This window comes from Cariama cristata, unplaced genomic scaffold (genome assembly GCF_000690535.1).
Source record: "Cariama cristata isolate BGI_N322 unplaced genomic scaffold, ASM69053v1 scaffold11335, whole genome shotgun sequence".
Lineage (NCBI taxonomy): Eukaryota > Metazoa > Chordata > Aves > Cariamiformes > Cariamidae > Cariama > Cariama cristata.
Genome location: NW_009618168.1, coordinates 73,195 through 85,445, shown reverse-complemented (window position 1 = coordinate 85,445; position 12,251 = coordinate 73,195). Strand labels below are relative to the sequence as shown.

General features: G+C 38.1%; 1 protein-coding gene across 1 annotated transcript in view; it reads right to left on the bottom strand.

Annotated features, from left to right (window-relative positions):
- The window catches only part of LOC104162102 (zinc finger MYND domain-containing protein 11), a gene marked incomplete at its 3' end in the record, with an annotated part of 50,215 nt that overhangs the window by 9,322 nt on the left and 28,642 nt on the right, over window positions 1-12,251 (bottom strand). Inside the window, exons 3-4 of the mRNA XM_009700753.1 lie at window positions 9,684-9,728; window positions 6,735-6,896 (exon numbers count right to left, since the gene is read on the bottom strand). Of these exons, the coding sequence (XP_009699055.1) occupies window positions 6,735-6,896; window positions 9,684-9,728 (207 nt within the window). The remainder of the gene's footprint in view (window positions 1-6,734; window positions 6,897-9,683; window positions 9,729-12,251) is intronic.

Here is a 12,251-nt window from a genome sequence, read left to right as displayed (position 1 = left end):
CCCTACACTGATTTATTTTAAGAAAAAATTGATCTCCAGGTTCCTCTACTAGATGTTGAAAGGTAATAAATTTAGGGAATTGGAGCCTATGAGCCAGCAAAATGTCTTTTTATGGCAAGGTTGCTCACCCTTTGTAGAAAGCAAGTTATAATCCAACCGCTTCATTTGCTTTTCAACAAAGATTAGCCCTTTAGGAGGTACCACTCACACATCGTTTGAAAGCTATAAAGGAAAATGTGTAATTTTTTAATTAAAACCCCCCTACTTTGTATTTTGAAGACTTGTAGTGTTCTAAGAGAAGTCAACCTAGAGACCCTTAAAGGAAGAAAATAGATAATACTAGATGGGGGATATGATTGTCATAAAATCTATTTATATTGCTCTGACACAAGAAAATATACCCACTTTCAGGTCCCTTTATAGCCAGAGTGATATAGAAGCAAGTATAAATGAAAATTAGGTCTTTTAATTTCCTACTTTTGCAAAACAAAACAATGATGGTGGCTTATAAATCTGTAAAAGTAGCAAGATCTACTGTGTATCTTTTCCTACAGTCACATCTACTAAGATACACTACTGCAAACCTTGTTTAAGTACAAGTTTCTTTCTGAGAGACTGCTACGGTTCAATTCAGCCCCAAAAGATTATCAGGATCTTTATACTTTTAGATATCCTATTTGTGGGATATATTAATACAGGATTGTACAGGCTGGGATGAAGTTAGTTGTCTTCATAGCAGCTCATATGGTGTTGTGGTTTAGATTTGTGACCAAAACAGTGTTGATAACACACTGATGTTTTAGTTTTTGCTGAACAGTGTTTGCATAGTGTCAAGGCCTTTGCTGTTTCTCACTCTGCCGCCACAGCAAACAGATTGGGGGGTACGCAAGAGGTTGGGAGGAGACACAACCAGGCAGATGACCTGAACTACCCGAAGAGAGATTCCATGCCATATAATGTCATGCTTAGCAACAGAAAGGGAGAGGAAGGGGTTTAAGGGGGTCAGCCATCTTCTGCTCAGGAATTGGCTGGGCACCAGTCTACCCATGGAAGGTGGGGAGTGATTGCCTTTGCATCACTTGTTTTGTTTTGTTTTCCTTCTCTCTTCTTCAATTTCTTCACTTATTAAACAATATTTATCTTGACCCAAAAGTTTTCTTGCTTTCACTCTTCCTTTTCTCTTCCTCTGTCCCAGTGAGAGTTGGGGACAGTGATAGAGCGGCTGTGTGGTGCTTAGCTGCCTGCCAGGGTTAACCCACAACAAAGATGATTCCTAAGTCACATAATTTTTTAGAGAAATCTGCAACCCTTCTGCTTTGAATCAAGGTAAACTGAAAAGCTTTGTCAGGCATATGTATTTATGTAGGGGATATAGGAATGAAGTAATAACCTTCACAATAGCAATCCTTGTGTAGAAGATTAATGAGATCTGGTAGGTGGAAGGCCAAGGCTGCAACCTAACTCTGCTTGTGGGTGCAGGAAATACCTTATATATGCCTTATTCTCTGCGGCACATCTATTTCTTTGAAGCTGGTACCTGAAGGTTGGATTTACATTGCTGTTTATATTCAATATTCCAACTTAATAATACTGCTTAGCTGTTAAAGAGGGTAGCAATATATTGCACTGTGCAGGTGTGACTTATTTAGCAATTCTGACATGCTTATAGTGCAGGAATTCACTGCAAGACTTTATGAATCACACAAGGTTAGCAGTAGCCAGGGTACTGCCAAGAAACACTCCTCCCTGCAGTAGCACCATTTATGATGGCAGTGATTATCCTTTGCACCCTGAGTTAGCATGTAGCTCTCAACTCCCAGGGTGACAATGGTCACTATGCTGCAGTTGCTGCAATCTTTCATTTGAAGAGAAAAAAAACAGAGAAACTCTAAGAAATGCAATGTGTTAGTGCCAGCATTCTGTTTAGCTATAAGCATTTAAATTACATTTTCTCCATGTAAAGAGGTTTCCGTTTCCCTATAATCTCCCATTGATGAATATTTTTTTCCCTTCCTCTCTCAACTGTCATGTGTATACACACATCAAAGAGCTTCATTTCAGTTCAGTGATGGGTTAGGCGAAGGCTGATCAATGACAGATACATGTTCCTAAGGCACCAGTTCCGTTTTCAGAAACAACTCAGGTTTCCAGGGGTATATCTGCAGAAGGGAACTACGTGCATGAGTCTAACATACATTCACCACTGCTGTTTAGAAACTCCTCGCTTTACCCACTGGCTCTTGGATTTTGTTAGGGCTTAAATTTCCAGAGGAATTTGGTGCTATATATGGAAAGCTTTACTGCACTGCCGCTCTCTCAAACTTCCAACCCTCAGGTCCTCGGGTTTCCTGTGCCGTTAAGCAAGGTATGCAGGTACCTGGCATGGGTCTCAGAGTAACCAGTGTACAATATGCCCTAAGCAGCATACAGAAAAGCATCTGCATGAGCAGAATATGGCATAAAACCTGCCTCTTTCAAGACCATATACAGTTAAACTAGACTTTTCAAAGCATTAGGTGCTTTTGGAAATGTTACAGCTGAATCCGCAAATTGGTTTGTACTTGTATGGTGCATTAAACACCTTCTGAATATGAAGCATCATATGAATTAAATATGCTTTTACGTGCTCAGAGAAGGTGGTAGGAGGCTCTAAGTGGAGGTTTCCCAGTTTTCTCACTGCTGTGGACAAATTCGTTTATGCTTTACTAAATATGCCCTATGCAGTGCCCAGTTCTGCCAGCTCCCTGATTTACTCAAGGGTGCATGTGGCTGCAAGGTGACTGGGAGGGACCTGCCGAGCACTAACACCTCCCCAGGCGTGGGCTTTGTGCACTCAACTATGTGGTGCTAATATCAGTCCTATACTAGGACTTCCCTTCACCTGCCAATCCATGGTTATTATTTGTGCGATTATGCCAAATCCTGTTTATAGAATATGTTTCATCATACAGTTATCTAACAAACTCCTACCATAACACCCCATAAAGTAAGTCAATGGAGCCATATTCTTTCTTCTTTCCTTGTATTTTACATTAACCATCTTGACTGACAGCTAGTACCTAAAACCCCCTGATCTAAGTATTTGAGTTACTTCACTTAAGTTACTTCATCTTTCTGTGCTTCTAACTTTCCACTGTTTGTCATTCTCACTTGTCAAATTATGTCTAAAGTTGATTGTGAACTGCATGATGGTGTATTTTTATGTACTCTATGAAATGCTTAGTACAGTACCAGAACTCAGAAATAGCCTATTTATAGAATACTTATCAGCACAGCATTTAATATCTTAAGCTCTACAGTTTACTTTACCCTCATGTATATAAAAAACAGAAATACTGAAACATCCACTATGGTAGGTAAATTGGTTATAATTCCTTGCAAACCACATGCATGGAAGATCAATCTCTGATCAGATGATTGTAAAATATTTAAAAGTCAAGTGAAACCATATTAATAATTCTTTCTTTTTGTTTCACAAATCAAAATCTATTCCTCTGGGACAAACTATCTGTCAACACGCATAATTTTGCCTTTCTATAAAATTATTTTAAAATTTAAACTTTTAAACAAAAGAAATAATAATAGTCAGTTACCCCAACATGTGATCAATATTCTCCTATTCAGATTTTTGTATATATCTATTCCCCCAAAAAACACCCACTAGTATTTTTGCAGTACTTTCTGTAGTCTTTAGGTGCTAAATTAACAGCTGGAGAAAATTAATTTCCTCCTTTTGTCTAACCAAAAAACAGCAATAAATGTACAAGTCTCCTGCATCCTTTAGAGATCAAGTTGACTAACCCTGTCTTGAACGGACCATTCCAGTACTGGGGAATGTAATCTCAAAGTTCACTTGACACTGAGTCTTTCTCTTGCAACCTATCTACCAGAAATTTTGCTGGTAATACCAATTTATTTCACTTAAGACAACGATTAGTCAGCAGTCAGGGAAAATTTTCAGTCACTGCAATGTGGTTTGAATTGAACTTTGTTTGACTCTTGACTCCTGCGGAGAATTATGTAGGGTACAAAATATTCAGATTGGTACCGCCAAGTTTAAAAAAAAAAAAAGCCAGGAACTGGACATTGTTGCTTAGGGATGCAGTGGAGAACAACCACCAGCAGGGAAACGGAGTTCAGAGCAAGGTTTGCAAGGGAGTGTTATAAATGTTATAGGAGGAAAAATATTTTAATGTTATGAACAAATCCTTGGCAATGTCCTTTATAAAATGTTTCTGACTAGTCAAGTGTGCAAGATAAAGCTGTGCAGGTTGATTGAACTAGTACAACCAGCAATTGTGAAATGAATAATCCAAAGGCTGGCTGACCTTGGCAGCATTACAGAAGCAATCTTTACATAGGAATGAAGTGTTCTTAGATTATTTCTCCCTATATATTAGGTTTCAAACACACTTTTACTTCACCTTTGTAAAGAGCTTTGAAATCCCCAGGTGAAAAGTGCTATGTCCACTTAAAAGAAGAAAGTATGAAAATAGATGCATCTCTTTGTTCCAGCTATTACTTTTCTTGAACGTACATATTTACTGCTGATAATGCAAAGTAAATCCCATTGCCCTTATGCAAGATAGTTAAGCTCTCTGGACATCAGCCAGGGCTCTCCAAATTACCATAGTTTTTTGAATATAGGCCTCTCCCCTGCTTTTAAAATAAAATTAGAGCAGTCATTTCCTAGGAAGGTGGGGAGAAGGTAGCAGAAGAATACTGAAGCCTGACACAAGCTAACTCCCATGCCAAACTAGACCTCCTTCGCTTACAGAGACTGTGCAACTCTCCTTAATCCAAATTTGCAGAATTAGGGCTCGAAGTGATTTGGATAAATTACAAGGAAAATAGGAGCTGCCAGCACAGGGGAAAAAATAATGCCATGGCATTCAAAATGGCAATATTCACAAAAACAGGTGGTTGATCGTCATCTGAGGCAAGACAAAGATCTCTGGGGCAGGACGTATTTAAAAGCCCCCCAAACCTCTCCTTAGTCTTTGTATAACAAAAAGGGAACCAATATGCAGAATGACAGACACAGTGAACATGGTCTGAGTTTCACAGGATTTTTTTCAAGGTACACTTTTGTTTAATATCATTGCCATAAAGGATTTCAAGGCTCCAGGATGAAAGTCAAACTGTTCTCAAAGCTGACCACCCTACAAATCTCTGCATATTTCATGCAATGATTTAGCATTCCCACTCTGACGATATCCATGTTACAAGATAGATGTTATAAGCCACCTCATATACAAAGCAGCTTAAACCATTTACATTCCCTACTCTCACCAGGTGTCATCTAAAATTTTTGGTCAACCAGAGTGGAGGCTGGATCCAGTTTATCTAATTTTAACTAGTTATAAGAACTATCAATACTTATTACAAGGATCATCAATTATTAGAGATTTATTTAAAAATCTGAAAGCAATTCACCTATATATGATCATTCTTTGTTTTTAAGAGGGAATAATGAGTAGCTAAATTAAATGCTACTAATTTAATATGGAGAGATACAGTATATATCTTTATTCTTAATGGGTTTTCCCTGCCACTACTTCTTTTTCATTCCTTTCCACCTCCCTGAGGCAGGCTTGATCTTCTTGCTATTTCCCTCACCCTGAGAGCTCCCAATCTGAGACAGCAGGCAACAGGTTTTTTACAACTGGTTCTAAGGTAACAGCAGTCAGAAAGTGCTGTTTTGAAACAAAACACTCCACGTGTTTTCAAAAACTGCTTCTCTGTACTGTGAAGTGCCTAAACCCTTACATTCCTTGCAGCATAGATCATCTAAAGGTCAATCTGCCGCTCTACGGCTAGATCTAAGCTTTTAGCAAGGGAATTTCCTCTCCAGCAATCCAAGGCAGAGTGCAACTGGCAGTTTTATGCCTTTCTATAGCAATAATTTTATCTTAAACATTCATATGCATTATTCCCTCCATTTAAGGAAGCCTAGGACTGTGCTCCATTGGGGGAGGTGATGTGGAGATGACAACAGTAAGAAGTATCTGGCTGATTCAAGGCCAGGTGCCAGTAAGCATCATCCTGACTAGAATGTTTAGTCTTCTGATGACATGCAGACAACATACCTGCTCATTCTTGGAAAGTATATAAAAAATACTCTGCTGTTTCCCTACCATACTCATAAGAATAGCAATTTTAAAGGAAAAACAATATAGATATGGATGCTATTGGTGAAATGCAGATTGGCCTTTTTGCATCAATAAAATCCACAGAAGTAAATGAGAAGCAGGATTTCACCCCATTTTTTTACACTGCCCTCATCAGTAATGTGATTGTGGCTTTATAATGTGAAATATGATTCCAATAAAATATTAAGAATGCAGTCATCAAAATACAAAAAAGTTACATTATGATTCATTAAAATGATGTCAAGTAAAAACAGTAGCATCTTATACAGCAATTTGTTTACTCATGTTGAAGATTTCCACAATATACTGCATTCACACGTGGCATACATACGTACACACATTCCCACACAGTATACTGTGTGTGTTCAAATGCATACGTAAAACTTACTGGAGTCTTCAAAAATGACCATCTGCTACATGCACGGTATTTTGGTATCTCTGTATAGATGCTCTAGGTATGTACCATTGATTCAATATTCAGTTCTTTATCCATCAACCTGACCAGACCATCTGGACACCTTAATGAATCTATTAATGAATATCAATCCTCTAATCAGCACATGAAATCTCATAGGTACTCACCCTGCAAACTGGGCACTGCCAGTGACTACTGCTGTCTCTAAGCCTGAACTCATCAGACAAACACTTGGAATGATACACACGAAAACACAGGTCACATATCAACACCTCTCCAGGCAAATGGCATTCAAAACAATACCAGTCATGATTTTCTGTTTCCCAGTCCTACAAAAAATACAAAATATTTTGGTATGACATTCTGTCAAAATCTGCAGGAACTAAGAACAAAATTGATATGTCTTGAAATCCAGCAGCAATTAGACATTATAAACATTTTAAGAAGTGTATAATGTTTAAAAAACAGGGGAAAACCTACATGGTTGAAGATCTTCATCAATTTAATACACACTAACTCAAATAGAATATGAATGCCAAGTTTTAGGTTTTTTCAAGTGTCTGATTAGTAACAATTTCAAATATGAGCTCTGTCCACAATGAAAAGTGGGTTTGTTTTCTACCTTTGCGCAGGACACTTGTTGACCTCTCTGTATTAGACTACAAACAAAAGTTTGTGCGCCTCAACAGACCATACCTATTTCCTTGGACTATTTCCCCTTGTTTCGATTGTTACAGTATATTTTCAACTGTAATTTTCTGAAGGGCGGTCCCTTCCAGCCTTTACTATCTTGAAACTGACAACTTTTCAGCATCAAAGTGTTGAGTTACAAGAAATAAATGAAATTATGAACCTATTACTGCAAGAAATGTTTCTGCTAAGCAATCCCAATGCAATTCAAAAAATAGAAAATGTTTCACTTGCAGTGCCCAATGCACTAGGCTTATTCCTCAAATGTTCTACAGAAGACAAAGAATATGGTTCTGCTGATGCACAGATGTCTTTAATATAATCTTCCTTGAAAATTCAGCCCCAACGGCCAAATTCTGACCTTTGAAACACGTGCACAAGCTTTGCTGAAGTAAATGAGAGCAGCATGCATATCATTTGGAGGCAGAATTTTGCTCTAGGAATCTATAGTACTAAAATCAAGCAGAATTGCCAGTGGCCACCGTTAAATGTTTATGTTTGTTATCTGAAATGCCACACTTTTCCTTTTTTTCTTAGAAGACAAAATAGCTGTCATATCTCAGATAAAATTCCCAATGCCTTTTCATGTCAAATGTCACTTTTCAAGGGGTTCAGATCTCCAAAAAAATTACTCCTATTCTTCAATAAATCATCTTGACAAAAATCTGATCAAGTTATTTTTAATGTAATGCTGTAAAGGTGGAGTTAGCTGTTCCCACCAACTGTCAGAACTGGCATTTGTCCGATTCTCGTTTTCCCATGCCTGGGAACTATGGTCATTTAAGCCCTTCTGTGAGAGGTCTCCTCCAACAGAGTAGCGTAAGAAGTGCTACACAGAAGTGGCACTTCCAGTCCCTTATGCTGAAGAGCAGCCGTGTTGTGTACATAATTCATCTGACCAGAGCCCCCATAAATATAAGAGATTTAGGGACAGCCTCAACCCAGATTGCCTACACAGAAGTTTATACGCCATGAATGTTGGACTGCAGGGGCAGTAAGTTTAGGGGAAAAAAACCCAAACAACCCTTCATCAATGATTTTTGAACTCAGAACTTTGCCCTCCTTTGTTGTTCAGATTAACAGTGTAACTTGACTCTTCTATCATTTGTCCTCATTTAATTTTACTTGCCAATTCTGTATCTCTCAGAATGGCATAACAATACCACCAAATTTGGTTATAAAGAACACATTCTTGTTTCACCAATCTTTCCCCTTTCACAAAGTCCAGTGGCCGCTTTCTTTACGATATTTTAGAAACAACTAAAGATACTGCATTGTCAATGTACTTGATTTGCCCGTAGACTGAGAAAAATCAGGATAAAGTACTGCTTTCTATTCCTTTCATATTAACTGTAATACTTATCTTCTTTATGAAACTAAAAAAAAAAATAATCAGATGGCAGCAAAGGGCCAATTAAGCAAGAAAAAGAATCAGTTTTGATTAAAGATCTATCCAGATAAAAATCAAACTGAGAAGACCCCAATAGGTCCCAGCTACTTAGGAGTTTCACCACAGAATCAGGATTCCAGGATTATTAATTTGTATTCATACTAGTTACTTATTGGTATATCCCAGATATTCCACTGTTAGGAAATATGCTGGCAAAGAGATGTGGAATTTCATAAACATACAGAAATATACTTGCTGGCAAGAAAAATCATACACTTAAGCCAGAAACCATGACATTAGATAAAACACCAGAAGAAGCTTCCTTCAGTATTCACTGTAAAGCTTTGAAAACACCATTATTTCTAAATATAATCACCCAGGTTTTTCACAGAAAAGATTTTTAGTTTAATGCAGTATATTTAGTGCATAAGTATATATAAAACATTCATTTGTGCAATATATTTGAAAGTTAATAAGACAATAAAAAAGGTACATAGCCCTTGTGAACAACTACCCTGTTGACTTCAATAGCAAGGTCAGAGGCATTAATTTTGCTCCAACAGCAATGAAATGTTATTGCTTCTCTTGGTTTACATAAGTTTGAATGGGAGGAGAACGTGCTCCCAATACATTTTTTTTCATGCAGGAAATCAGATTGGTTTAAATCGCTCAAACTCTGACTGTCAGTGCTCGGGATAGGACAGGACAAAATTCTCCGCCAGCTGCAAACACGGTTACGTCTGCATTTCCAAAATACACCACCAGGTGTCATCAGCCACTCCGAAAATGACTGATTAAAGGGCAACCATTGTAACAACATCTTGAACTGTAACATGTGAGTAACCACTTCCAGCCCCCGGGAGAGAGAAAAAATCATCAAACTACATACATACATAATGTAGACTAAACTCAGAATTGGAAGTGATATGGATGATGGTGGTGGTTAATATAGTAAACTAAGCTATCCTAATGGAAGACAGAAACGTAATAGAAAATATGACAGAATTCAAAACCACATAGTGCAAAAATTGTTCACCTTGTTTTTTGCTGCTGTCTGGGAAAAAGGCTGCATACCGTAGGCCTTTCAAAATAAAAACAAAACAAACTTTGTATCTATACTGTAAGCCATCCAATTATCAGGATATACACAAGGCTAGAAAGAATTCATGCACAGTGATCAGGAAATCAATCTATTATTTCTAACAGCTGGTTGCATACATTTCCTCCTGCATTTCTGGAATGCTACCTAAAGCTTTCACAACATTTTGTTTCTTTAAAATATCCCATGTACTTATATCATTAAAAGAACCCAACACCCATCTTCTTCCCCACATACACACCCACCACCAGGCCAACTTAAAAATCGTCAAGAATATTAACGATTGTTACTTAATGCACTCTCTTTGACACATAAACCTTCTTTGGGCGTCAAAAAAAGATCCCTGTGGCATAATTTACTGCATAGGGAGTGGCCACACCAAAACCACAGCAACGTCTGCTTTGCTGCGCATTATCAAAGATTAAGCTATCACTTTATCAATAAAACTCACAGTTCTTATTTGTGTATAAAAGGTGATACATCTTCCCGGGGCCATGCGGAATGAAGGAAGGATCTCCACCACAGGGACTCAATTTGCCAATATCCTTATTTCCTGATGCAGAGCAGGGAAAGCCTCTTGGGTCACCGTGCTGGCAGACGAAGGGAATCCTCTGCCGGCAGCACCCGGCTGCCCAAGTTCAGCAGTTCAGCAGCACCCAGGGACTGGCCACAGCCCCCAAGAGGGAGCGGATTTGGCAGCAAAGCTGCATAGCTCAGATGTAACAGGAGGCCTTCCCCCTTCGTTTTACTCAGCTGCCCATTGCATTTGTAGATACATGCATCAGCAGGACAGCAAATGTCTGCTTGGGGGATCGTATTTAATAGCCAAAGAGCTATGCTCTGTTAAGCAGAGTGGGATTTTGCAGTGATAGGGGTCACTCGTGGTCACTTGCTCTTTATATTCAAATCAGTCAAACATTACATCATAAAGGTCACTTTGCACTGCCATAAATAGTTGAGATTTCTCAGCAACATGAATGAAACAATGCAACAATTTTGAAAATAAGGCTTAATTTATGACCGACACATAAGCTTACTTTTTTGCGATTTGTCTTAAGTAGGTTCTCTTAAAGCAAATACATAAATTTATTCTGGAAGTACAGAAAAATAACGGGACAGAAAATGTCAGGCTATCCAGAACATTTGACAATTTAAACACAGATAAACCCAACAGAAAGGAATGAATCATCATGTCGTAGCCTTTACTGTAGAATAAAATATATAGTTGTTGTCAAGGAAAGAATAATTTTAGTGCATAAAGAAAATGCCCATTATAATGCAAATGTACGTGGAAAAGAAATGCTTACTCATTAGTAATGGAGATTTACTTAGCTGTAATTGAAATAGGGAATCTGTATGTTGGAGAATGTGACATCCTGCTGTACAATTAGCATACCATTAAGTAGGAGATGTGAAGCACATACTGACAGTAAAATTAACAATAACTAAGAGGTCACAGTTGTAACTATTAGGTCACTTCCACACCTTAGCAAGCCCATAATTATGGTAAAAAAAGATGTAAAAACAATTAGTAAATTTTTATTTTCCTATAAATTATATGTAGGCATAGCACATGAAAACAAATAACCTCCTTCCTCAGACTTTGTCTAAAAGGACCACTTTGCCTTTTTATAATGCATATTCCATTAATATAGCTAATTTCTTACCTGTTACATCTGTTTTCTCCGAGTCCCTTAATGGTAGCCCAGATACTTGGTATTAAGTCACTCTACTATCAGGTGGAGAGAGGAAAAGGGAGGGGGAAAAAAGGCAAAACTCTATTCATGAAATTCCCCTTTATGGGGATTTGCTGGTTTCACACTGTTGAACTAGATTTCCCAAACCATCCAAATTATGGATATCCTTTGGACCCAACCAGTAAGCTAAAAAAAAAAAAAAGGGTCACATAGATGGGAAAAACAATTGTAAGTCAGTTATCTCTTTGGTGCAATCATGTTTATTTATGAGTAGTATACATACAGTTCTGTTGTCCTAAATTGAATATGACGCAAAGGAAGGAAAGCATTTTCCATGGAGCTCATGGTTCCTAGCATTTCCTGTGTGGCACTTGTCCCATAGCACTCCTTGGACTTTCTTTTTTTTCCAAGTGTTCTGTTTCAAGTTCTTCTCCAGAGTTTCTTTGCTGCTTACATATGCACTGCTGTGGCATTTCTCTATCTCTCTCATCCACACTCTTGCACACACAACTCCTTCCAGATCACTGGATTTTCATTCAGACCTACCTGTGCGCAAACTCATGGTCAGCCCTGCGTAGTGTCTATGCTTTAACAGTCCCTAGAGCTCCTGCTGTCTAGCAGATAAAGAACTTAAAACGGTTTTTCACATGTAGTCTAACGGAAGAGTATGAGCAGATGTACAGTAGATTTCACCCACTTTGTATTGTAACAACACTTTTGGTCTGTCACAGTGGTGGAATCTAGAATGGCACCAAGGCTCATGCCAGCAGAAAGAAGACATTTACAAAATAGAAACTATTTTAAAACA